We start from the raw sequence: 26,817 nt of genomic DNA on the forward strand, positions 1-26,817 counted from the left end.
ATTCATAAAAGTATATATTTTTAAATATCCAGGAGGCAGAGATTCATGGTAGATTTAGAGGGAATGTGAGGAAACACTGTTTCACCCAGAGGATAATTGGAATCTGGAGCTCACTGCCTGAAAGGATGATAGAGATGGGAACCCTCACAACATTTAAGAAGCATGGAGATGCGCACTGGAACTGCCGTAGCATACAAGGCTACGGATCAATTGTTGGAAAATGGGATTAGGATAGGTGCTTGATTGCCAGCGCAGACACGATTGACCTATGGGCCTCTTTCTATGCTGCAAAACTCTGTGACTTGGTTCCGTGGCACCGTCACAGTGGGCTCGATGCTCTCTCCTGGGGATTATAATTCCCACAAACCATATAGATGGAAGAGGGATATTACTCTGTGATGCGTGGGCAGCATGGTAGCATAGTGGTTAGCACGATGGCTTCACTGCGCCAGGGTCCCAGGTTCGAGTCCCGCTTGGGTCACTGTCTGTGTGGAATCTGCATGTTCTCCCCGTGTCCGCGTGGGTTTCCTCCGGGTGCTCCGGTTTCCTGCCACAGTCCAAAGATGTGCAGGTTGGGTGGATTGGATATGCTAAATTGCCCTCAGGTTAGATGGGGTTGCTGGGCTACGGGGATAGGGTGGGGCTTGAGTAGGGTGCTCTTTCCAAGAGCCGCTGCAGACTCGATGGGCCCAATGGCCTCCTTCTGCACTGTAAATTCTATGACACAACTAAAGCAGATGCAGAATACCAGCAGTTTTGATGTGGTTGAATCACTCTGCTTGGCGACAAACTTGTCAGCATTAGAGATGGCAGACACCAATCTCCACTTACTCGCCAGCATAAAAAATGGTGGACACACTTCGCCACTGACCCGCCGTAAACATCAAAGGTGGTGGACACACTGCACCACATTTATGCCAACATCAAAGATGGTGGGCGCAACTCGCCCCTTATCCGCCAGCATAAAAGATGGCACACAATTTTCCTCCACGTATTTCCCAGCATCAAAGATGGTGGGCACAATTATTCCCTCGCCATCTGATTTTGCGCAAAAAAAAATGTTTCGTTTTACTTTTAAAAAGTAACGCGTGTGTGGATGCACTTAGTGAAACTTTTCATTTAATCTCGCCCATTAAATAAAAGTTAATGCACTTCCGTTCTGCACTCTGGTGGTTTCCATAGTGACGGCCCTCACTTCTGCCCGTCTGGTGTTACGCTGGGTTCCTTCCCCCCGGGGGACAGCTTCCGGCGGTCGGGAGTTCCGGCCCCACTCGGCCTCTCCCGCTGGCTGGATGAGAGCGGCTGTGGAGCCGCAGGCAGCCCCAGGCCTCGGGGCCTCGGAGAGCCGGTACAGGCATCCCCGCTGGAAGAAGGTCCTGTACGAGCGACAGCCTTTCCCGGATAACTTCGTGGATGGGAGTTTCCTGGAGGAACTGCGGAAAAACAGTGAGAAAGAGGGAAAGAAATATTGACAGGAAAAGAGGGAAACTGAAAGAGGAGAGGGGGAGGGAGAGAGAAAGATTAGAGAGGTGTGAAAGAAAGAAAAAAAGAGGAGAGGCGAGAAAGTAGGAGAGAAAAAAGGAAAGAGGGAGAGGAGAGAAAGAAGGAAAGAGGGAGAGGAAAGAAAGAGGGATAAGAGAGGAAGAAGGAAAGGGAGGGACAGGAGAGAAAGAAGGGGAGAGGAGAGAAAGAAGGAAAGAGGGAAAGGAGAGAAAGAAGGATGGAGAAGAGAGAAAGAAAGAGAAGGAGAAGGAAGGAAAGCGAGGGAGAGGAGACAAAGAAGGAAAGGGAGGGAGACATGTCAAGGATGACAGGAACAGGAAGAGGACATTCAACCCCTTAAACCTGTTTGTCCAGTTGGCATGCCTAATCTGTATTTTAGCTCCATTTACCCACTTTGGTTCTGTATTCTTTAATACACTTACTCAACAAAAAAATATCCAACCCTGTTATGAAATATTCAACTTAACCCCCACAGTCTCTTTGCTTCATGTTCCTTTGTCACAACTCATTCTCCCTCCGCCCCTTTGTGAACACATTTCAGGAGTATGTCTCTGCATTTGACAGGAAAACTGGTGGGTCACTTGTACTTGATGTTGCTAGCAGAACTTTTTGCTATGTTGCTGCCTTAATTCAATTTCCATATAAACCCTGAGCACTGTATATAGGAAATATATGTCAAATTCATCAGCTTAATGATGCAGCTACAGGTCAGTCTTGTATGTTCAATCTCTTCAAACCCAGGCTGTGGGATGACTTGGCAAATTCGTTCACCCGTTTAGCCACTGCGGCAAGTTGGTCTGGGCTGCTCCCCACCTTTTACCTTGTAGTTTGGTTCAATGCAATAAGTGATCTTGTATCATTGAGATGAATAATGTGTGTTTTACATTCTCCTGGGAATAATATCTAGCTGGAACTCACTTGGCACCTTGTACCATGGAGAAGTGTGAGTAGATTTACCAGAATGGTAGCAGGGACTTTGTTAAGGTGGAGAGACTAGAGAAGCTGGAGTTAGGATCCATAGAATCCCTACAGTGCAGGAGGCCAGTAGGCCCATCGGGTTTGCACTGACCATAGGAAAGCGTACCCTACGTAGGCCCACTCTCCAGCAACCCTATAACCCCACCTAACCTTTGGACACTTAAGGGGCAATTTTAGCCACGCCACTCCACCTAACCTGCACATCTTTAATCTGTGGAAGGAAACCGGCGCATCCGGGGGAAACCCATGCAGACACGGGGAGAAGGTGCAAATTCCACACAGACAGTGACCCAAGGTCGGAATTGAACCCGGGTCCCTGGTGCTGTGACTCATAGAATTTACAGTGCAGAAGGAGGCCATTCAGCCCATCGAGTCTGCACCAGCCCTTGGAAAGAGCACCCTACCCAAGCCCACACCTTCACCCTACCCCCATAACCCAGTAACCCCACCCAACACTAAGGGCAATTTTGGACACTAAGGGCAATTTAGCATGGCCAATCCACCTAACCTGCACATCTTTGGACTGAAAGAAGGTTAAGGGAAGATTTAATGAAGGTAGTACGGCTGCCTCACGGCGCGAAGGTACCAAGTTAAATCCCGGCTCTGGGTTACTGTCGATGTGGAGTTTGCACATTCTCCCCGTTTTTGCGTGGATTTCGCAACCACAACCCAAAGATGTGCAGGTTAGGTGGATTGGCCCTTAATCGGAAAAAAATTAATTGGGTACTCTAAATGTATTTTTTAAAAAAGGGATATTTAATGGGGGTATTTGAAATCATAAAGGGAGTTTGGATGACGTAAATAAGGAGTAACTGCAATGGTAGAACCGTCAGTAGCCAAAGGACACCAATTTTAAGATGTTCCGAAGAAGAGGCATCTTCGACGCGAACCATTAACTCTCTTTCTCTCGCCACTGACATACTTTTCTGCTTTGTTTTTAAATTGCAGATTTAAGGTGATTAAGAAGGCAAATGGAGTTTTGTCCTTCATTGCTTGAGGGATGGAGTTTAAGACTAGGATGGTTATGCTGCAATTGCATAACTTGTAAGTGAGGCCACACCTGGAGTATTGTGTTCAGTTTTGGTCTCCTTACCTGAGAAAGGACGTACTGGCACTGGAGGGCGTGCAGAGGAGATTCACTAGGTTAATCCCAGAGTTGAGGGGGTTGGATTACGAGGAGAGGTTGAGTAGACTGGGATGGTACTCCGTTGGAATTTAGAAGGATGCGGGGGGATCTTACAGAAACATATAAAATTATGAAGGGAATAGATAGGATAGATGCGGGCAGGTTGTTTTCCACTGGTGGGTGAAAGCAGAACTAGGGGGCATAGCCTCAAAATAAGGGGAAGTAGATTTAGGACTGAGCTTAGGACGAACTTCTTCACCCAAAGGGTTGTGAATCTATGGAATTCCTTGCACAGTGAAGCAGTTGAGGCTCCTTCATTATATGTTTTTAAGATAATGATAGTTTTTTGAAGAATAAAGGGATTAAGGGTTATGGTGTTCGTGTGGGAAAGTGGAGCTGAGTCCACAAAAGATCAGCCATGATCTCATTGAATGGTGGAGCAGGCTCGAGGGGCCAGATGGCCTACTCCTGCTCCTAGTTCTTATGTTCTTGTGTTAAGCAAATTGGCAAAGAACTGGAGAGGAGAGGCAGCTTCAACAATAAATAAAAGCAGAATAGTGTTGGAAATATCTCAGCTGACAGCATCTGTGGAGAGAGAAACAAGAGTTAACGTTCCGAGTAGAATCTGATTCTTCTACAGAGCTGGAGGGAGGTAGAAATGTGCTGAGTTGGGACGGAATCACGAGAGGCAAGATCTGGGGTAGGGTTGAGGGCAGGAGAGATTAAATGGCAACGGTGCCATGGAGCTAAAGGCAAAGAGCGAGTGATAGTGGTTGTTCGTGAAGGAACATTGGTGTGTAGGTATTAATGGCAGAATAATGAACAGCTTTCTCCTAAACTTTTAACTGGATTAGAAGGGGATACAGGAAGGATGTTTCCGATGGTGGAGGTATCCAGAACCAGGGGTCACCGTCTGAGGATAAGGGGTGGACCGTTTATGACTTGAGATGAGGAGACCTTTCTTTACCCAGAGGGTGGTCAGCCTGTGGAATTCGCTACCACAGAAAGAGACCAAAACACCATGTTTTCAAGAAGCAGTTAGGTACAGCACTTGGTGTGAAGGGGATCAAAGGATATGGGGGAGGTTATTCATGGAATCCACAGAACCCCTACTGTGCAGAAGGAGCCTTTATGTCCATCGAGTCTGCACCGACCCTCTGAAAGAGCACCGTGCCTCGGCCCACTCTGCCGCCCTATCCCCCATAACCCCACCTAATCTGCAAATCTTTGGACTAAAATTTATCATGACTAATCCACCTAACTATCATATCTTTGGACTATGGGAGCAAACCGGAGCACCCAGAGGAAACCCACGCAGAAACTGGGAGTAAGTGCAAACTCCACACGGACAGTGACCCAAGGCCGGAATTGAACCTGAGTCACTGCTCTGTGAGGCAGCAGTGCTAACCATTGTGCCACCGTGCTGCCCTATTAAGTTGGATGATCAGCTATGATAGTAATGAATGGCGTAGCAGGCTCAAAGGGCCTCCTCCTGCTTCTGTTAACTTGTGGTTCAATGAAAGCAAAAACGTAAAAAATAGGATTTGTGCTGGCATGCAGAGAGAGGGGAGAACAAAAGTGCAGAATCAAAATGGTGGACAGAGTTCATGGTCTGTAGCCATTGGCGTACTCGGATGTTAATCCTGGAAAACTGTAGGGCGCAGAGTCGAAAAGGTGAGGTGCTGTTTCCTCGAGCTTGTGTTGAACTTCAGTGGGACACTGCAGATGGCCGAGTACAGGAGTGTGAGCGTGAGGTGGGGAATTAAAAATGATCAGCCACTAGAAGCTCAGGTTCATCCTTGCGGACTGCAGCAACTTGCGTGTCATCTTTCAGAAAGGGGTTCGATAAATACCTGGAGCGGAAGGGGCGGAAGTAATTGCAGTGCTGTGGGGAAAGAGCAGAGGGTTGCGGGAATTGGAGTTCGTTCGAAGGGCCGGCATTTGGCATGATGGGCCAAACAGCCTTTTTCTACACTTGAGTCTGCGATCCCTCACCGCACATTTTGTTTCTCTCTCTCTGTCCCAGTTTACGTGCGGCAGTACCAGTTTTGGACGGTGGTGCGTGAATCTACTGTCGTCGCCCAGCAGCTATCCAGGTAAAAGAGACTAGCCCTCGCTGCTTCCCGCTTTGGTCATATTTCCCGACATGCTGGATGCCGCAAACCTGAAATAAACCTGGGAAATGCCGGACACGCTGCCTGCTTCTGCGGAGAGAGAAATACAGGGTCAGCGTTTTGGGTTGATGACCTTTCGTCCGAATTGGGGAAACGTTTAGAGAGATTGCAGCAGGTTTTGCACAACTACATGCAAAGGAGGAAGTGTAGGGAAAAGCAAAATGGAAGGTGGGAGAGATTAAATGACAAAAGCGACGATGGTGCCAAAGCCAAAAAACGTGGTGATCAAAAGTCGATTGGTAGTGTGGAGTCACTGATTGTGGTTGAAAAAAGACAAATACCCTCAAAACCTTTCCTCTTGCCCTCATTGGGACAGATTCACAAGAATACCAAACTCAAGAGAAGAGAGTGTAGATTGGTTGTCAGGTGGACTCTGATTTGTGGAAGTGTTGCCATGGGAGATGCAGCAGTTAACTGATTTGCAGATGACACTAAAGTCGGTGGACTTGTGGACAGTGCGGAAGGCTGTTACAAGTTACAGAGGGACATAGATAAGCTGCAGCGCTGGGCTGAGAGGTGGCAAATGGAGTTTAATGCAGAAAAGTGTGAGGTGATTCATTTTGGAAGGAATAACAGGAAGACTGAGTACTGGGCTAATGGTCAGATTCTTGGCAGTGTGGATGAGCTGAGAGATCTCGGTGTCCATGTACATAGATCCCTGAAAGTTGCCATCCAGGTTGAGAGGGTTGTTAAGAAGGCGTACGGTGTGTTAGGTTTTATTGGTAGAGGGATTGGGTTTAGGAGCCATGAGGTCATGTTGCAGCTGTACAAAACTCTGGTGCGGCCGCATTTGGAGTATTGCGTGCAATTCTGGTCACCACATTATAGGAAGGATGTGGAAGCATTGGAAAGGGTGCAGAGGAGATTTACCAGAATGTTGCCTGGTATGGAGGGAAGATCTTATGAGGAAAGGCTGAGGGACTTGAGGCTGTTTCTGTTAGAGAGAAGAAGGTTAAGAGGTGACTTAATTAAGGCATACAAGATGATCAGAGGATTGGATAGGGTGGACAGTGAGAGCCTTTTTCCTCGGATGGTGATGTCTAGCACGGGGGACATAGCTTTAAATTGAGGGGAGATAGATATAGGACAGATGTCAGAGGTAGGTTCTTTACTCCGAGAGTAGTAAGGGTGTGGAATGCCCTGCCTGCAACAGTAGTGGACTCGGCAACACTAAGGACATTCAAATGGTCATTGGATAGACATATGGACAAGAAGGGAATAGTGTAGATGGGCTTTAGAGTGGTTTCACAGGTCAGCATAACATCGAGGCCCGAAGAGCCTGTACTGTGCTGTAATGTTCTATGATCTATGTTCTATGATTGGCTGACGATTGACGCCCAAGCTTTTTTCCCAGTGGCACTGGCAGCAAGCAAAGAAACAAAATATGGGCCTAGAAGAGATGTAAATGGCAACGGGAGAAACATCGCTGACAGATGGAGTTCAAAAAAAGAGAGCCCCGAATGTCTGATGTGAAATTGTTGAATTCAGTGCGAGCCCTGGTGTCTCTGGAGCGAAAGCTGAGGTGCTCTTCCTGGAACCTATAGTGAGCCTCAATGGAGCGATGTGGGAGCCCGAAGACAGTGGGAGCAGGGGGGTGTGTGGGCGGAGGTGTTCCGCAAAGGGGTCACCCAGTGGCCAGGAGACCATACTGGGCAGGGGATGCTGTGCTCATATTGAAAGAAGTTTGAGTAGACCGCAGCTTCACCTGGAAGGACTGTTTGGGGGCCCTTGGGCTGTGAGGGGCGGTTGTTACACCTCCTGCGATTGCATGGGAAGGGGGCGGGCTGTCGAGGGGGTTGATTGAAGAGTGGACCGAGGGCCGGAGCAGAATACTGGAAGTGGACGGCAAGATGTGTTTGAGGGTGATGGACAGACTAGGCTTGTATCTGCTGGTGTTTGGAAGAGTAGGAGGCGATTTGATGGAAAGGTTTAAGATTCTTCGGGGTATTGACAGGGTGGATGTAGACAGGATGTTTCCTCTTGTTCGAGAATCTCGAACTTGGGGGTCACTGTTTAAAGATAAGGGGTCGCTTGTTTAAGACCGAGATGAGGAGAATATGTTTCTCAGAGTTGTGAGTCGCTACAACTCTCCATCAAAAGGCAGTGGAAGCAGAATCTTTGAATATCTTTAAGGCCGAGCTGGATAGATTCCTGATTAACATGGGGGGTAAAAGGTAATCGGGGGGTCGGCAGGAATGTGGGTTTGAGGTTACAATAGATCAGCCATGATCTTATTGAATGGCGCAGCAGGCTCGAGGGGCAGAGTGGCCTACTTCTGTTCCTAATTCATACGTCACACTGGAAATGGTGGGAATGGCGTTAAATATCGAGCATGGTGCAGTGAAATGTGTGGACAGTGTTAACAGCTTAGTCAAAGAGGTAGGGTTAAAGCAGTGGTTCCCAACCGGTGGTCCGCAGGAGTACTGCAGGTGGCCCATGGGGAGAAAATAATACATTTACGTGCACCTCTTGGTATCGTAATCGATGTTACATTATTAATTGCAATGTAATTTGCTTCACAAGCATCTTTGTATAATGTAATCCACAATGTTTTTGTGAGTGTGCAACACAAACTATTAGAAAATGTTGATTTGTGTACGATATTGGGAGCAAAAGCTTTTGATGACGATCTATAGTCTGCTTAAAGGGGAAGGTTGGTTTAAACGGGTGCCTCACTGGAGGAGAGAGGGTGGAGAGGCCAAGAGGTTTAGGACGGGATGTTTTGGGCGTAGGCTCGGGAAGTTTGTTTAAAATTCTTTCACGGTACGATGGTGTTGCTGGCGAGGTCAGCATTTATTGCCTATCCCTAATGGCCGCCTGAGAAGATGGTGGTGAGCCGCCTTCTTGAGCCGCTGAAATCCGGGGTGTAGGTACACTCACTGTGCTGTTAGGGAGAGAGTTCCAGGATTCTGACCCAGTGACAGTGAAGGAACGGCCAATATATTTCCAAGTCGAATGGTGAGTGGTTTGGAGGGGAACCCCCAGGTGGTGGTGTTCCCCTGTGTCTGCTACCTGTGTCCTTCTAGCTGGTATTGGTCATGAGTTTTGAATGTGCTGCGTAAGGAGCCTTGGTTCATCCCTGCAGTGCATCTTGTAGATGGTACACACGGCTGCTACGGTGGAGCAAGTGAATGTTTGTGGAAGGGGTCCCACTTAAGTTGGCTGCATTGTCCCGGATGCGTGGAGCTTCCCAGCACCCCATCCACAAGCATTCACTCCCTCCTCCACTGCGCACAGTAGCAGCCGTGTGTACCGTGTACAAGATGCACTGCAGGAACTCACCAAGGCTCCTTACGCAGCACCTTTCAAACCCATGACCACTACCACCTAGAAGGACAAGGGCAGCAGATACCTGGGAACTCCACCACCTGAAGGTTCCCCTCCAAGTCACGCACCATCCTGAGTCGACACACTGTCGCTGGATCAAAATCCTGGAACTCACTCTGTAAGAGTACTGTGAGTTTACGTACACCACACGGACTGCAGTGGTTCAAGAAGAGGGCTCATCACCACCTTCCCAAAGGGCAATTAAGGGTGGGCAATAAATGCTGGCCCAGCCAATGACATCTGTATCCCATGATGAAATAATGCTCTGATTATCCCTGTTTGTGTGACCAGTGGGTGTGTCACTGTGTTCTCTCACTGTTCCACTGTTTTACTCTCCGCCATCCCCTGCCCAGTGTGTGCGTATTTGTCGTCCTGTGGTGGTACATGGACCAGGACCGTCTCTCTCCTCACCTGCTCTTCACGTATGGCCTCATCACCTCTCTCTTTGGCTACCTCATGTTCGACGCCATTGATTCGGGGGAAGGGCGGAATCATAGCGGCCGAACACGTGAGTGTGGACCCCCATTGCAACTGCTCAGTGTCTCAGTGAGAGGTTTGTGCACACAGTCCCGATTAGCAGTACTGAGGGAGTGCGGTGGGGGGGGGGGGGGGGGGGGGGGGGGGCGAGACCTTTTAAGGCACAGCTAGATAGATTCTTGATCAACAAGGGGGTGAAAGGTTATCGGGGCGTCGGCAGGAATGTGGGGTTGGGGTTACAATCTGATTAGCCAAGATCTTATTGAATGGCGCAGCAGGCCTGAGGGGCCGAGTGGCCTAATTCCTGCTCCTAATTCATATGTTCGTGTGTATGTAAGAGCCAGGGAGCTCTCCCTGCTGGCCAATGTTTATCCCTCAATAGCTTAAAAACAGATGATGGGGTCGTTAACGGTGGCAGGCTTGTCAGGGGAGAGGTGGGGGCTATTAAGAACCAAAATTGAAAATCGTTGATGGAGGCACAAGGTGCTCAGTAAGAAGTAGAAAGAGAAAATGTTGGGAACACCTACCGGGTCTGGCAGCATCTGCAGAGAGTAACCGAGTTGACGTGAGGGAAGTGAAGGGTGAACCTGGTAAATACGGGTCAATTCCTTTACATTGGGGTGGAGTGGAGGAACCTTTTGAATTATTATTTTTTGGGATGTGGGCACGCTGGCAAAGAGAGCATTTGTTGCCTGTCCGTATTGGCTCTTGAACATAGTCGGTTATTAGTCCATTTCAGAAGGGCATCTAGGAGACATCCACATTGCTGTGGGTCTGGAGTGGCATGTTCGTCAGACTGGGTAAGAGGGGCAGGTATCCCTCCCTAAAGGGATATTGTAAGAAGTCTTACAACACCAGGTTAAAGTCCAACAGGTTTGTTTCAAATCACTAGCTTTCGGAGCACTGCTCCTTCCTCAGGGATATTGGTGAAGCAGATGAGGTTTTGACAACGATCAATGATAGTTTGATGGTCACCTTTGCTGAGATTGGCTTTTAAATTCCAGGTTTTCAACAACTGAATTTAAATTCCACCAAGTGCTGTGGTGGGATTTGAACCCCTGTTTCCCAGAGCATTAAGTCTGGGCCTCTGGTTTAGCACAGGGCTAAATAGCTGGCTTTTAAAGCAGACCCAGGCAGGCCAGCAGCACAGTTTAATTCCCACACCAGCCTCCCCGAACAGGCGCCGGAATGTGGCGACTAGGGGCTTTTCACAGTAACTTCATTTGAAGCCTACTTGTGACAATAAGCGATTTTCATTTCATTTCATGACTAACAATACAGAAAATGTTGGATAAACTCAGCAGGTCTGGCGGCATCTGTGGAGAGAGACACAGAGTTAATGTTTCAGGTCCGCCTGATTCTTCAGAGCTAAAGAGTTGGGAGAAATGTAATGGATTTTATACTGTTTAAGAGGGGGGTTATAGGTCACACGACAGAGGAAGCGTTAATGGCAGGTGAAAGTGCTAACAGTGGCAGAGAAGTAAGATATCAGAATGTGTAAACGGGAGAACAAAGGTCATTGCTCGCTGAAAGCGAAACTAAAGCACAAGTGACAGACAGCCCAGTGGGAGAGGGTTTTTTTTTTTTTTGTTGCTTCGGGACAAAAACGTTTTGGATTTTTTTAAAATGGGGGTCAAGCTGGAGGTGCAAGGTCGCAGCCGAAAGTTGTTGAACTCGACGTTGTGTCCCGAACTTGATCTTGTGTCCCGAGGGCTGTAAAGTGCCTAATCGGAAGATATCCAGCATCCAGAATGTTTTGCTTTTTATCCTTGGAATCACTAGGTCACTGACATTACCATTACACCCCCATCTCCTCCAGTGATCGACAAGCAATAATACAGGATAAAACAGACAACCGCTTGGATGGACAAGCATAGACTGATTAAAGAAAGCGAGCACGGATTTGGCAGGGGAGAATCGTTTTCTGTTTCGAGGAGCTTGATTGGTGAGGTAGCAGAGAGGATGAGTGGTGACAGGGCAGTCAATGTTGTCTGGATGGATTTTTAAAAGGTGTGCGATAACATGCCACATACTACGCTTTTACCCAAATTGAGCCCCGTGGGATTGACGTAGCAGCAAGAGTACACAATTGACTAAGAGATAAGAAATGGGAGAGGGAGGTTTTCACTGGAGTTCTACAAGGTTCAACACCAGGAACACTGCAGCTTTTCACATGTATTAACAACATGGCATCGGCGAGTTGCTATGGCAGCGTGCACTTTTACATGTACCTTGTCATCTGGAGCTGTGGTAGAGGTGTTGTTTCCCATCACATTGGCTGACCAGGAATCTCTCCCGCTCTTAGCGTCCACAATTGGCATGCGGTTTGTAAGGGTTTTGTAGGTCGACGCTCGACCTGTTTTGACCGCGTTATGAACGAGCCTTTCTGGCCATCAAGCCCCGGGGTGGGAATCGAACCTGGAGCTTTGGGCTCGGAGATGAGGCCACCAGACCTCCCCTAACAACTCTGATGTGGAGTTGTGGGGGGATAAATGTCAAAATTTGCAAGTGCCATAAACAACGAGAAAGACAATAATAAAGGACAAGGTGGAAAGGGCAGATGGAATTCAAGCCAGAAAAGTGTGAAGTGACCCTTTTGATTGAGCGATTGAAGAGAGACAAATGAAATGGTGGAGCAAGAGCAGAGAGATCCGGCTGTGCTTGTGCGAAGAGGTCTGAAAGTGGCAGGGCCTCTAAACAAAGTAAACATAAAGTCCGTGGCTTTATAACACCTTGTGTTTTAAAAAAAATAATAATTATAATACATTCTTCTGGCACTGTGAAAATGGTGATGGAGGTTCTCAGATATCATTATGTGTATAAATTGTTCCAAGTCTGGTACCGTCTTGGACAGGGCTCAGCTAGACTCTTTAAGCCTGTTACTGAAAGGGAAATACTGTGGATCCTGGAAATCAGAAAAAACAGCAGAAAATGCCGGGAGCACTCAGCAGATTCGGCAGCATCTGCGAAGAGAGCCATGGGGTTAGTATTCCAAGTCCGAAAGAGTCTTCTTCAGAGCACTGACGAAGAGTCACACGGACTGGAAACGTTAACTCTTGTTTCTCTGCGGATTCTGCTGGACCTGCTGACTGCTCCCTGCATTTTCTGCTTTCACTTTATGTTGAATCCTCAACCCATTGTTTAAAGCACCATGCGTTTGTGTTTATTTGTACGTGATTAGCTGTGGCATTGACCTCTAACCGTCCCAACCTCATCTCTTTCAGGGTGGGCTGATCTAAAGAGCACTGTCGTCTTTGTGGCTTTCACGTACGGATTTTCCCCAGTTCTGAAAACACTGACCGAATCCATCAGCACCGATACAATCTATGCCATGTCTGTAAGTGGCCACTCTGCAGTTTATCCCAACAGTCAAACACAGTCGAGGGCTGAGGGTGCTTATCTTGACCTCTCTCTTCTTAATAAACATCTACTTTTCCCTCTTCTGGCTCTTAACTTTAAAATGCTCATAAACTCTCCCAGTTCCACAACCTTCCCAAAGCAAGGCCAGCTGTTATTTCCTATAGATCCCGGACCAGACCCCAACAGTAGCTAGGACACTGGAATTTTATTTTATATTTCATTTATTTTTGTAAGACTGTGAGGAAAGGATGCTTTGCTCCAGGAGTGATTTCACGCACAAATAGGGATATGGTAAATTAAAACAAACTTTATCATTAACACAGTTTTAATAATTTTAACAGCTTAAATACAGATAGCTTTCAATTACCAGTTAAGCAATGCTCATCAGTACAGTGACACAATAACCCTTAACTGCTATCTTTATCTCCACTGAAACAACACCCAAATCAGATCAAAATCCATTTTTAAATAGTGTACAGACACCATAAGACATCTGAGCAAAATGAAGCCATTCAGCCCATCGAGTCGGCTCTGCCATTCAGTCATGACTAGTATGTTTCTCATCCCCATTCTCCTGCCTTCTCCCCATAACCCCTGATCTCCTTAAATATTAATGGGTGATATAATGGAGCAACTGAAGAGCTTTGGCTCTTTTTCGGGATGCAAGTTGAATATGGGAAAGAGCCCACGGGGAGGGCAGCCGACCCGGAGGTGCTTCCCTTTCACCTTACCAGATCAATCTGCAGGTATCTGGGTGTCTGAGTGGCCTGGCACTGAGCCCAGCCCCATAAATCAAATTATGCCAGTCTGGTGAGTAAGGTAAAGTCTGATCTGCAAAAGTGGGACAACCTTGATCTGTCCTTGGCGGGCAGGGTCCAGTCAATCACAATGAATATTCTTCCATGGTTTTTGTTTCTGTTTCAATGTCTTTGTGTCTTCATTTGTAGATCTTCTTTTTGGGAGGGTTAATAAGTTGATGGCAGCTTTTATATGGGTGGGTAAGAATTCATAGGACAGTTTTACAGAGAGACAAACAATCAGGGGAATGGCATTGCCTATTTTACTATTTTGTTACTGGGTGGCCAACGTGGAAAAGAGGCTGGGTTGGTCTAGTGTCCCAGAGGCTGCTTGTGTGCAGGTTGAGGCGGGATCATGTAAGAGGATCTGGTTTGGGATACACTGGTGACGGCTTCGCTCCCGTTTTTACTGACAAAATATTCTACCGGAATACTTGCTGTAAAGGGATGTCTTGGACACTGCACTTATTAGAGAGAGAGATCCTTCAGGAAACAGCGTGCAGATTCTTGCCTTGAAACTTCTGTTTAATCTGTAAGCCTTTTAAGAAACCTCTGTTCTGTTCTCAGGCAAAAATCTTCTTTAACAAATCTGCTTGGAGTGATCCAAACTGAACTGTTTCTCCAGATAATGATTCAGTCCCTGGCTCCTCCCATTAATGACATCATCTTACTAAACTGAACACAGTATCTACTCCCCAGGGAACCCTGTTAATATAAACAAAGTTCATTCGCCCACACTTTTACAATACTTTAATTACACCTGTCTCCAAAGTTCTAGCTGCCTTTCAAACCAGAACTTTTAAAAACACTAATGTAGCAGTCTCACACGCACACTAACCCAGACTTTCAACCCTTGCTGCACCAAATACTGAGACTAGCTTTAGATTCCAGATATATTTAATTGAATTTAGGGGGCAGCATGGTGGCACAGTGGTTAGCACTGCTGCCTCATAGTGCAGAGGTCCCAGGTTCGCTCCCGGCTCTGGGTTAATATCCGTGTGGAGTTTGTACATTCTCCCCGTGTTTGCGTGGGTTTCGCCCCCACAACCCAAAAAGATGTGCAGGCTAGGTGGATTGGCCACGCTAAATTGCTTCTTAATTGGAAAAAATGAATGGGGTACTTTAAATTTAAAAATAATATTTAATTGATTTTGAATTCCACCAGCTGCCGTGGTGGGATTCACACTAGGTCCCCAAAGCATTTATGTGTAATTGCATAATCTGATTGATCCAAATCTTGAGTAACGCCCAGGCTCTCTTGTTCTGCAGGTCTTCATGCTGTTGGGTCACCTGATATTCTTTGACTATGGAGCCACTGCAGCGATGTAAGTTCTGGATGGGCAGGTTTTGCACTGTATGACTGGAAATTGGTCCTCCGTGTCCACAAGTGCAAAGGTCACGTGCAATACGGATCAGGTGGTTGGCAATCTGAACGTAAAAAAAAGAGAGCAGGAGTCGGCTTTGAGCCCGCTCCACCATTCATCGAGACACTGGCTGATCTTCCACTTCAGCACCATTTCCCTGCACTATCCCCATATCCCCTTTATGCTTGTAATGTGTTCTAATCGTTCGATCTTAGTCTTGCACGTGCTCAATGACTGAGCCTCCGCAGTGCTCTGTGGCAGAGAAATCCAAAGATTCACCACCCTCTGGGTGAAGAAATTCCTCGTCGTCGCAGTCCTAAATGGCCGACATCTTATTCTGAAACTGCGTCTCCTGGTTCTGGATGGTCTCCCGCTCCAGCCAGGGGAAACATCCTTCCTGCATCTCCCCTATCGAGCTCTGTAAGAACTTTGTCTGTTTGAATGAGATCACCTCTCGTTCTTCTTTCCTTGGGTAAGGGGACCAAAATTGCAGACACTACTTGCAGTCTCACCAAGGCCCAGTATAACTGCAGTGCCTTTCCTGAAGAAAAATACCTAAAATAAAAGCTATTGGGAGCTGCAGGATGAAAATTCTGCAAATTACCAAGTGTCTCTGGTAGAATGCATAATTTACATATATAAGAAATAAAACACAATGTAGAGTTTATGTATCATTAGAGGCGACATGGTAGCCTAGCAGTTAGTACTGTTGCTTCACAGTGCCAGGGTCCCAGGTTCAATTCCTGGCTTGGGTCACTGTCTGCGGAATCTGCACGTTCTCCCTGTGTCTGCGTGGGTTTCCTCCGGGTGCTCCGGTTTCCTCCCACAAACCCCAAAAGATGTGCTGTTGGGTGAATTGGACATTCTGAATTCTCTCTCTGTACCAGAACAGGCGCCAGAGTGTGGCAACTAGGGGATTTTCACAATAACTTCATTGCAGTGTTAATGTAAGCCTACTTGTGACAATAATAAAGATTATTATGATTGTTAATCGATTTAAAATGTAGTGGCAAAAACTCTAAATTAACACATTTTCTTTTTACATTTAAAACTATAACATTGAGTCGGAAGCCTTTTTTCTTCCCTCATTAGAAAAATCTGAAAAAAACAATGTTATAGAACACCTGCAGTGCAGAAGGAGGCCATTCAGCCCATCAAGTCTACACCGACCCTGTGAAAGAGCACCCTACCTCAATCTACTTTCCCACCCTATCCTGTAACTTCACCTGACCTGCACATCTTTGGATGGGGACATTTACCATGGTCAATCCACTTAACCTGCATAATCAGAGTCGACTTGCCAAGCAATCAGTACTCTCTACAATATAAAGTGTTTGTCTCCCCGACAAGGCGGCTCGGTGGCACAGTGGTTAGCACTGCTGCCTCACAGCACCAGGGATCAGGATCCAATTCCGACCTCGGGTGACTGTGTGGAGTTTGTACTTTCTGCCCATGTCTGCGTGGATTTTCCCTGGGTGCTCAGGTTTCCTCCCACAGTCCAAAGACGTACGGGTGTAGCGTGTGCAGTTTTGGTCCCCTCGTGGAGAATAGTATTACAGTTGGTGCTGACCTTTCAATTAACTGCCAAGCAATGTTTGAAAATTTAAACCAGGCAGGTTAACTGATTGTTCAAGCCACCGCCCTGAGGAATGTACCAGCAAATGGCAGTCACTTACTTTGTTTGGCTGAAACTGGTGCAATGTGTCTACGTGTATTGCTCCCTGTTATTTGTCTGCAAAGAACAGGGCCGTGTGTATTAATATATGCAGCTTCTTGCACATGCAAATGTACCACACGACAAACCCAACTGACCATCTTGTTAGTGGTAGCCTTTTTTTTCCCGGCAATACTCCAGTCTGTGCACAGAATGACTGTTCATAGAAAATACAGCACAGAACAGGCCCTTCGGCCCACGATGTTGTGCCGAACCTTTGTCCTAGATTAATCATAGATTATCATTGAATTTACAGTGCAGAAGGAGGCCATTCGGCCCTTTGAGTCTGCACCGGCTCTTGGAAAGAGCACCCTACCCAAACTCAACACCTCCACCCAACACCAAGGGCAATTTGGACATTAAGGGCAATTTATCATTGGCCAATTCACCTAACCCGCACATCTTTGGACTGTGGGAGGAAACCGGACATATCTTGTATCCCTCCAATGCCCTGTCTGAACCTTGTTTCCTCAGCCTTACATAAGTCACCTTTTTCCTCCTTAACAAGACATTCAACCTCTCTTGTTAACCATGGTTCCCTCACTCGACCATCTCTTCCCTGCCTGACAGGGACATACATATCAAGGACACGTAGCACCTGTTCCTTGAACAAGTTCCACATTTCACTTGTGTCCTTCCCTGCCAGCCTATGTTCCCAACTTATGCACTTCAATTCTTGTCTGACAACATCGTATTTACCCTTCCCCCAATTGTAAACCTTGCCCTGTTGCACGTACCTATCCCTCTCCATTACTAAAGTGAAAGTCACAGAATGGTGGTCACTATCTCCAAAATGCTCCCCCACTAACAAATCTATCACTTGCCCTGGCTCATTACCCAGTACTAAATCCAATATTGCCCCTCCTCTGGTCGGACAATCTACATACTGTGTTAGAAAAGCTTCCTGGACACACTGCACAAACACCACCCCATCCAAACTATTTGATCTAAAGAGTTTCCACTCAATATTTGGGAAGTTAAAGTCGCCCATGACTACTACCCTATGACTTCTGCACCTTTCCAAAATCTGTTTCCCAATCTGTTCCTCCACATCTCTGCTACTATTGGGGGGCCTATAGAAAACTCCTAACAAGGTGACTGCTCCTTTCCTATTTCTGACTTCAACCCATACTAACTCAATAGGGTGATACTCCTTGAACTGCCTTTCTGCAGCTGTTATACTATCTCTAATTAATAATGCCACCCCCCCCCCCACCTCTTTTACCACCCTCCCTAATCTTATTGAAACATCTATAACCAGGGACCTCCAACAACCATTTCTGCCCCTTTTCTATCCAAGTTTCCGTGATGGCCACCACATCGTATTTCCAAGTACCGATCCATGCCTTAAGTTCACCCACCTTATTCCTGATGCTTCTTGCATTGAAGTATACACACTTCAACCCATCTCCGTGCCTGCAAGTACTCTCCTTTGTCAGTGTTCCCTTCCCCACTGCCTCATTACACGCTTTGGCGTCCTGAATATCGGCTACCTTAGTTGCTGGACTACAAATCCGGTTCCCATTCCCCAGCCAAATTAGTTTAAACCCTCCCGAAGAGTACTAGAAAACCTCCCTCCCAGGATATTGGTGCCCCTCTGGTTCAGATGCAACCCGTCCTGCTTGTACAGGTCCCACCTTCCCCAGAATGCGCTCCAATTATCCAAATACCTGAAGCCCTCCCTCCTACACCATTCCTGCAGCCACGTGTTCAACTGCACTCTCTCCCTATTCCTAGCCTCGCTATCACGTGGCACCGGCAACAAACCAGAGATGACAACTCTTTCTGTCCTGGCTTTTAACTTCCAGCCTAACTTCCTCAACTTGTTTATTACCTCCACACCCCTTTTCCTACCTATGTCGTTGGTACCAATGTGCACCACGACTTCTGGCTGCTCCCCCTCCCCCTTAAGGATCCTGAAGACACGATCCGAGACATCCCTGGCCCAGGCACCCGGGAGGCAACATACCTTCCGGGAGTCTCGCTCGCGACCACAGAATCTCCTATCTATTCCCCTAACCATTGAATCTCCTACAACTATTGCTTTTCTATTCTCCCCCCTTCCCTTCTGAGCCCCAGAGCCAGACTCAGTGCCAGAGACCTGGCCGCTAGGGCCTACCCCCGGTAGGTCATCCCCCCCAACAGCATCCAAAACGGTATACTTGTTTTGAAGGGGAACGGCCACGAGGGATCCCTGCACTTTCTGCCTGTTTGTTTTTTTCCCCCTGACTGTAACCCAGCTATTCTTGTCCTGTACCTTGGGTGTGGTTACCTCCTTGTAACTCTTCTCAATCACCCCCTCTGCCTCCCGGATGATCCGAAGTTCATCGAGCTTCAGCTCCAGTTCCCTAACACTGTCTTTGAGGAGCTGAAGTTGGGTGCACTTCCCGCAGGTATAGTCAGTGGGGACACCGGTGGTATCCCTCACCACCCACATCCTACAGGAGGAGCATGTAACTGGCCTAACCTCCATCCCCTCTTACCTGACAGAATATAGCTGCCCTGTGGACTAACTAGATCTCCGCCCTCCGACCCTGCTCCCAGTCAGCTACACTTTCTGTAAACTCCTGGCTCTCTTCGCACTCTGCGGAAATGTCGGAAACCAAATGAAAGGAGCACCTTACTCCCTCCTCACCTAACTCCCTCGGTCACCAAACTCTCACTATCGCACTCAAATGCACCAAATTCAGCACTCCCTCAGTCACCAAACTCTCACTATCGCACTCAAATGCACCAAATTCAGCACTCCCTCAGTCACCAAACTCTCACTATCGCACTCAAATGCACCAAATTCAGCACTCCCTCAGTCACCAAACTCTCACTATCGCACTCAAATGCACCAAATTCAGCACTCCCTCAGTCACCAAACTCTCACTATCGCACTCAAATGCACCAAATTCAGCACTCAGTGCAAACAAAGTCTGCACTGTAGGGGATCACTTTTATACTGTGAATCTAGCCTCTGCAAACTGGCCTAATCCAATTAACTAATTAACAAGCTCCAGCTGCAAGTGCCTACAAGTAGAACCCTGTTTAAAGCTTATTGAAAATTCACCTTCTTCTAAACCAAACAGCAACTTTTAAGTTAATTAACTAAATAAAAGAAAGACTAAACTTTAGATAAAAATGAAGCCTTATACTCCCTCGGTCACCAAACTCTCACTATCGCACTCAAATGCACCAAATTCAGCACTCAGTGCAAACCACATTTTGTTGGTAAAGTAATCTTGAAAACAAAGCTTAACTGAAGATGCCTTGAATTAAGACAATTTTATTGGCTATATCTATTTTAGTGACTTCGAAAATAGTTTCCAATAGCTCATTCAAAATAATTTATCCTCCCAGATACATTCTAAACAATGGCCACAACCATAAAACCTATTTTTCAAACCAAAGGCGTCTTCTATAATCATGGTGTGTCTATGCCACTCAAACAGGCTTAGTTAGAGCATGATGTTCATGAAAATATTCATTGAAATCATGAAGTGCAGCAGAATGATTCCCTTTTCTCCCTCACAAGAAAACTCAGTTCTTCCTTTTCTTGACTAGATCGGTTTTCTTTAAGCTTCTTGCACGTTAATGTGATCCAACTGGGAAAGTTAGAAGCAGCAATTGAGATGTTACAGAGGTGCACATAGCCTCAGAGCGTCAGATTGCTGACCCCTGGTCGAGGTACTGATTGTTGAACAACTGTATTTCAGATGAGAAATCATCCGACTTTCGTGACGATCCCTAATAAAGGGAGATTTATCCCGGATCCTGTCATAGAATATAAGAACATGAGAACTCGGAGCAAGAGTCGGCAATGTAGCCCTTCGAGTCTCTGCCATTCAATACCATCATGGCTGATCTCACATCTGCCTCATCTCCACCTTCCTGTCTGCTCCCATAACCCTTCATCCTGCTGCTAATTAAAAATGTATCTTATCTCCTCCTGAAATTTGTTTAGTGATCCGGAATCCACTGTACTCTGGGGTAGAAAATTCCACAGATTCACAACCCTTTGAGTGAAGTAATTCCGTAAACTATGGCTTCTCCTTCTAGAATACCCAACAAGGAGAAACATCTGCTCTACGTCTACCCAGTCAATTCCCTTTAGCATCTTAAATACATCAATTAAATCTTCTCTCATTCTTTTAAACTCCAGCGAGTACAGGCCTAAACTACTGAATCTCTCTTCATAAGAGAAATCCCTCATCTCTGGAATCAATCCAGTGAATCTCCTCTGAACCGCCTCTAATGCAGTTACGTCCTTCTTCAAGGAAGGCGACCAAAATTGCGCAGTCCTCCATATGCGGTCTGGCCAATGCTCTATACAGTTGTAAAAGCACTTGCTACTTTTATACTCTATTCCATTAGTAATGAATGGCAAAATTGCATTTGCCTTCCATAGTATCCGCTGTACCCGCACGCTAACTTTCCATGCCTGCAGGTCCGCCCAGGAGAGCGTCTTGATAATCTTCTTGACTGCCCGGTATGGATTCAATTCCCCCCCTGGTGGTGACATTCATCATTTTGGACAGTAGAGCAGAGAGAAGAATTGGGGGGAGGCCGTGAATGACTAAAAGTGAGTTGGTGCTCCTTCAGTCACCTGTTCTTGGGATGTGGGTGTCGCTGGCAAGGGCAGCAGTTATTGTGCTTTCCAGGTTGTCCCTGGAGGATGTGGCGGTTGAGCACGATGGCGTAAGCAGCCTTAAGAGAACTCCATGTTTCTCATTCAAGAGCAGTTAACCTGGTCATTATTGCAGTGCTGCTGCTGGGATCTTGCTATGTGCCAATTGGTAGCCACCTCTCCTGCTTTGCAACAGTGACCTTGTTTTAAAAAATATATATATATCAACTTTATTGGGCGGTAAAGTGAGTCGAGTCATCCTGATGGGGCTCCGGATATGAGCCTTTCCGACTGACGTGGAGTGGGGGTGGAGTGTCACAGCCAGCTGGAACTTTTGAAACTGGAGGCAATTTCTTTGAGGAAGAGACTGGGGCAATGTTTAAGTTAGCTTTTGTTTCCATCTAATGGTTTGGTCATTGTTTTGGCTGGACCGGCTTCCTCCTAGCTCTTCTCCACCCTCTGTTCCCTGATAATTTTATCACATTCTCTCTCTTTCTCCTTGCAGCGTCTCAAGCACACTGTCGTTGAACATGGCCATTTTCGCCTCGGTGTGTCTGGCCTCGCGACTCCCCAGCTCACTCCACGCCTTTGCAACCCTCTCTCTGGCCATCGAGGTATTTGCCCTCTGGCCCATGTTCCAGAAGAAGCTAAAGGTGCTGTTGTAACGGCGCGTGAGCAGGGTGTGTGGTTGTGGTGGGTGGGTGGAGAGATAGGGTTGGTGGGCAGCATGCGAAGGATAGGTCGGTAAGGTGATAATTTGTGGTGAGTGAGGAGGAGAGATGGTTGCAGGGGAGGCCAGAGGGGTGGATGGACTTTGGGGTGGTGGTGGTAGATGGGGAGGAGCAGGAGATGGGGAGGACTACAGAGGATGAGACAGTTCCCCACTCACCACCATCTTGTCCGTCAACTACCCTGTCTGCGGTCAATGAACAGTGCCCAAAAGCTGGTTCAGCCGGGCAGGAGTGAAGCTCTGCTGGTGAGTCCTCCTCGTCAGTAAGACGAGGGACAATCGAGACCAGGTTAAGGAGAGTGCAGATATCTTCTCTGAAGGTTATGGGTTCGGAGATTACATTGGTAGGGAAGGACAAGATGGAGGGATTTAAAGATGGGGATGAGAATTGTATAACCAAGGCATTGGCTGACAGGGAGCCCAGCATAGGTCTGGGAGCATGGACTTGGTGCGAGTGAGGAAAGGAACAGCGGAGTTTTGGATGGAGCCAGTGGGCATTGTGAGATTGCATCATGTAAATTTTGATGGAAATTTGCTGCTGTGATTTTCTGTGTCCTTGCCCCTCCCCACCCAATCCTGCCAACACGGTCAGGCACTGAGTCATATGGCGATGTCTGGTATGGGTGGGCAGGGACATTGTGTTGATGTGTCAGTTCTTGGCGGCTTTAAGGATCTCTTCTCTCTCTTGTCTTTCAGGCGATCACTCCTCGCTGCTACTTCGCTGTTAGTGTCGTCTTCACACTCGCCACTGTGCTAGGTGTACTGACGGTTTCTGTCACGGGGGCTGTGCTCTTTGCCCTGCTGCTGTTGGCAGTGGCCTTCCTATGTCCTCACTACCTCATCAAGTTACAGTCCTCGAAAGAGTAAGTCTCTCTGACAAGTGTGAGTGCGCTTCCCTCTGACCAACTACTCCCCCATACATTCACCAAAAGGCCACATGCCAGCAGTGTCCACTTCCGGGAAGGGAGAGCGGTCTCCAGATGACACCGATGGTGTCGAGAGTAGCACTGTTGCCTACAGGTTACGAGGTCGTGGGTTTGGACCCCAAAAGAGAAAGGCAGATATTCTGAAAATCCACTAAATAGGGATTGTTGCATTGTCATAGGGCCAGTACTGAGGGAGAGCTGCACTGTCAGAGGGTCAGTACTGAGGGAGTGCTGTACTGTCATAGGGTCAGTACTGAGGGAGTGCTGTACTGTCATAGAGTAGGTACTGAGGGAGTGCCGCACTGTCAGAGGGTCAGTACTAAGGGAGTGTTGCATTGTCAGGGGATCAGTACTGAGGGAGTGCTACACTGTCAGAGGGTCAGTACTGAGGGTGTGCTGCACAGTCAGAGGGTCAGTACTGAGGGTGTGCTGCACAGTCAGAGGGTCAGTACTGAGGGAGTGCTGCACTGTCAGAGGGTCAGTACTGAGGGAGTGCTACACTGTCAGAGGGTCAGTACTGAGGGAGTGCTGCATTGTCAGAGAATCAGTACTGAGGGTGTGCTGCACAGTCAGAGGGTCAGTACTGAGGGAATGCTGCACTGTCAGGGGGCCAGTACTGAGGGAGTGCTGCACTGTCATAGGGTCAGTACTGAGGGAGTGCTGCACTGTCATAGGGTCAGTACTGAGGGAGTGCTGCACTGTCAGAGGGTCAGTACTGAGGGAGTGCTGCACTGTCAGAGGGTCAGTACTGAGGGAGTGCTACACTGTCAGAGGGTCAGTACTGAGGGAGTGCTGCATTGTCAGAGAATCAGTACTGAGGGTGTGCTGCACAGTCAGAGGGTCAGTACTGAGGGAATGCTGCACTGTCAGGGGGCCAGTACTGAGGGAGTGCTGCACTGTCATAGGGTCAGTACTGAGGGAGTGCTGCACTGTCATAGGGTCAGTACTGAGGGAGTGCTGCACTCTCAGAGAGTCAGTATCGAGGGAGCGGCGCATTGTGTTGGAGGTAGGTGGGGGGCAGTGTCGTCATTGTCCTATATGTTGAGGCCCTCTCTCCTCGGTCTCTGGTCTTCACTATTGTGGCTCGCACAAAGGGTAGGGACCACTTTGTCAGGCTGATTCACTACATGGGGCCTAAACCATCTTCCTCTTTCTGCCTCCAGCAACATCCACGGCCCCTGGGACGAGGCGGAGATCAAGGAAGATCTGTCCAGGTTTCTGGGCTAACAGTGTGCCAGCAGCAAGGTGAGAGGCAGTGCCAGAAGGTGGCATACGATAGGGCAGGAGCCCTCTGGTATCAATGCCTGACAGTGCCTTCAACATTCACATCTCTGTCAGATTGTGAGAATCTTCTGGGACGCTGTGTTATGCAGATGGTGCGAGCCCCGCCAACCCCCTATTGACAGCACGATGCGGAGGTGCAATGAGGATGGCGATGGAGCGATTGATGTGACTGGCGATAAGGGCAGCAATGGAGCTACTCATGTCAAGCTGCCACCCTGAAGGACCTGACTCCAGAATGCCCTCCACTCCAGACTAATGAGCAGCCAATGCCAGCATCAAATCCTCCGAATAGTTTTCCCCTCTTGGCTCAGCCGCGAGTCCCTTAGATCTGCCTCCCAACCCTTCCCTCCCCAGGATTGACATCCACTAATGCCAAGTTCCGATTCGGCGACTCTGGGGATCACCTATCTGACCCTGACCAGAACTAGATTGGGTGCAAAGTCCCTCTTTGCCCCACTTCCCTCATTGCCCCACTTCCCTCACCGAATATATTTCCACCCTTTCTGAACCCCCCTCCCCTGTTGGTGGAGGACAAGGGGAGTGCAAATCAGGTGCATTACCCCATCTGCCCTGCATGGCATCAGGTGCCCACTGGCATCGGACGCTTGGTTGCTCTGGCTTGGTGCTGGACCTAGCCCCTCCTGGCTCTGCCCGCTGCCGCTCCAGAGCAGCGGGGGTGCAACCAGGGGATCTATCAAACTTGCTCGAGACTGCTGGGAGTGCTTAAAAACCAGAGCTGCCCAGATTGAGTCAACAGCACAGCAACAGGGCCCTCGGACCGACGGCTGTGCACGCTCTACACAAGATGCCTCTGACCCCTCTTTCCCCCCTCATTCGGTTGTGCCCTCAAATGCATTGACCTCATTTACTCAATCGCTTCCCCCTGCGGTAGCGAGTTCCACTCTCTGGGTAAAGACATTCCTCCTGAATTCCCAATTGCATTTTTCTTTTTCAACGCCTTGTTGGATTTATTAGTGACATTTAAAAAAATATTTATGACCTAGTTTTTAGTTTCCCCCCGCACCCCCACAAATAAAAACATCTCTCCATCCTACCCAATGCCTTGATGATTATAATTCTGGTTCCCTGTGCTCCCTCGGCCATTTAGAGAGTAAATTTTCCCAGCCTGTTTGGCCTTCCCCGTTGGATACAATTTGGGTTAACAGGCCTTGCAAGCTATTATCAACATTACAGAAAGGTTGAAACGCCAAACTCTCTCGCACAAAACCCTGGGAAGACAGCAGCTGGGTCTGGGTACCTACATTTCTGCTGTGTTGTAGACATTGAGGAACCGGTGGCAGTCCCGGCGTCCGCCTGTGCGTGGTGGCCCACTGGCACTCGCCACCTGACCCAGGGTAAAATGAGGATACAGTGCAATCAATCCATATAAACCAGACGGGCTGCAGTCAGCGGAGGCTCCTTTGTACTTACAGACACTCCTAGCTGATAATTAAAGAGTTTCATAGAAGCTTTGTTGGCAGGCTGTCATCTTTTTGGGCGTTCTTCGTTCACAAGACTCAGCGTGAAGTAGATGGACCAATTAGTCTCACTTATGCTCACTGTTCCAGGCCACTGCGCCTTATAATCTGCGTCCAAGTTACTGCTATTTATCCCTGAGTACGTGGATTCTGTTGCACAATTTGCTCGATTACTGTGACGAGTGGAGCAGGATTTATTTTTATTTATTCCCAAGACATGGGCATCACTGACAACGACAGCATTCATTGCCCATCCCTAATTGTCCCTTGAGAAGGTGGTGGTGAGCTGCCTTCGGATAATGGAGACACTGCTGCAGGGTGACCAGGAATGGGAACCGAAGATCCCTGGGTATGCAAGGATTTAGGAAGGACAGAGAAAAAGGAAAACGTGGAGTTTCATTGCTGGTTGAAGACAATAGTGAGGACGAATATTAGCTCAGACAATGGAATCTGCATGGTCGAGCTGAGAAACCCCACAGGGCAAAAAGCGTTAGTGGGCGTTGTATATAGACCCCCAAACTGCAGTGGTGATGTTGGGAATGGCATTCAACAGGAAAGTAGAGTAGCATGTAATGCAGGAATGTCTAATTATGGGTGATTTTAATCTGCATATAGATTGGGCAAATCAAATTAGTCACAATACTCTTGAGGAGGAATTCCTGGATGAATACATTGAGGAACCAACAGGCCATACTAGACTGGGTACTGTATAACGAGAATGGAATCATTGGTAATCTAGTTGTGCAAGACCCCTTGGGAATAAGTGACAAGGTGGAGAGTGAAGTAGATGATTCTGAAACTAGGGTCCTGAACCTGAATAAAGGAAACTACAATGAAATGAGACACAAGTTGGCGATGATCGATTGGAAAATGTTACTTAAAGGGATGAATGTGGATAGGCAGTGGCAAATATTCAAGGGGGAACTGCAAGAATTGTTTATTCCTGTCTGGCGCCGAAGTGAAACAG

At 47.7% G+C, this 26,817-nt stretch overlaps 1 protein-coding gene across 3 annotated transcripts; it reads left to right on the plus strand.

Annotated features, from left to right (window-relative positions):
* Positions 1-1,248: 1,248 nt before the first annotated feature.
* Positions 1,249-25,840, plus strand: pigc (phosphatidylinositol glycan anchor biosynthesis, class C). Of its 3 annotated transcripts, none has more exons than XM_072475225.1 (8): positions 1,249-1,446; positions 5,634-5,703; positions 9,462-9,661; positions 12,810-12,922; positions 15,012-15,067; positions 21,938-22,046; positions 22,859-23,025; positions 24,252-25,840. In XM_072475225.1, exons 1-8 carry the CDS (start codon positions 1,293-1,295, stop codon positions 24,313-24,315), a joined length of 933 nt encoding a protein of 310 aa, XP_072331326.1. In that variant the 5' UTR covers positions 1,249-1,292; the 3' UTR covers positions 24,316-25,840. The 3 variants fall into 3 exon arrangements, with proteins under 3 accessions (XP_072331326.1, XP_072331325.1, XP_072331327.1); XM_072475224.1 differs by having other exon boundaries at positions 1,251-1,446; positions 21,938-22,085; XM_072475226.1 differs by having other exon boundaries at positions 1,252-1,446; positions 9,462-9,616; positions 21,938-22,085.
* Positions 25,841-26,817: the final 977 nt, after the last annotated feature.

Source organism: Scyliorhinus torazame, chromosome 14, assembly GCF_047496885.1.
Source record: "Scyliorhinus torazame isolate Kashiwa2021f chromosome 14, sScyTor2.1, whole genome shotgun sequence".
Taxonomy (NCBI): Eukaryota; Metazoa; Chordata; class Chondrichthyes; order Carcharhiniformes; family Scyliorhinidae; genus Scyliorhinus; species Scyliorhinus torazame.

Bases quoted from the DNA above. Each gene is read 5' to 3' on its own strand.
- pigc (XM_072475224.1), top strand. From the start codon at position 1,293: ATGAGAGCGGCTGTGGAGCCGCAGGCAGCCCCAGGCCTCGGGGCCTCG. The intron at 15,068-21,937 runs GTAAGTTCTGGA...TTCTCCTTGCAG, and splicing joins TATGGAGCCACTGCAGCGAT to CGTCTCAAGCACACTGTCGT. The intron at 22,086-22,858 runs GTGCTGTTGTAA...CTTGTCTTTCAG, and splicing joins TGTTCCAGAAGAAGCTAAAG to GCGATCACTCCTCGCTGCTA.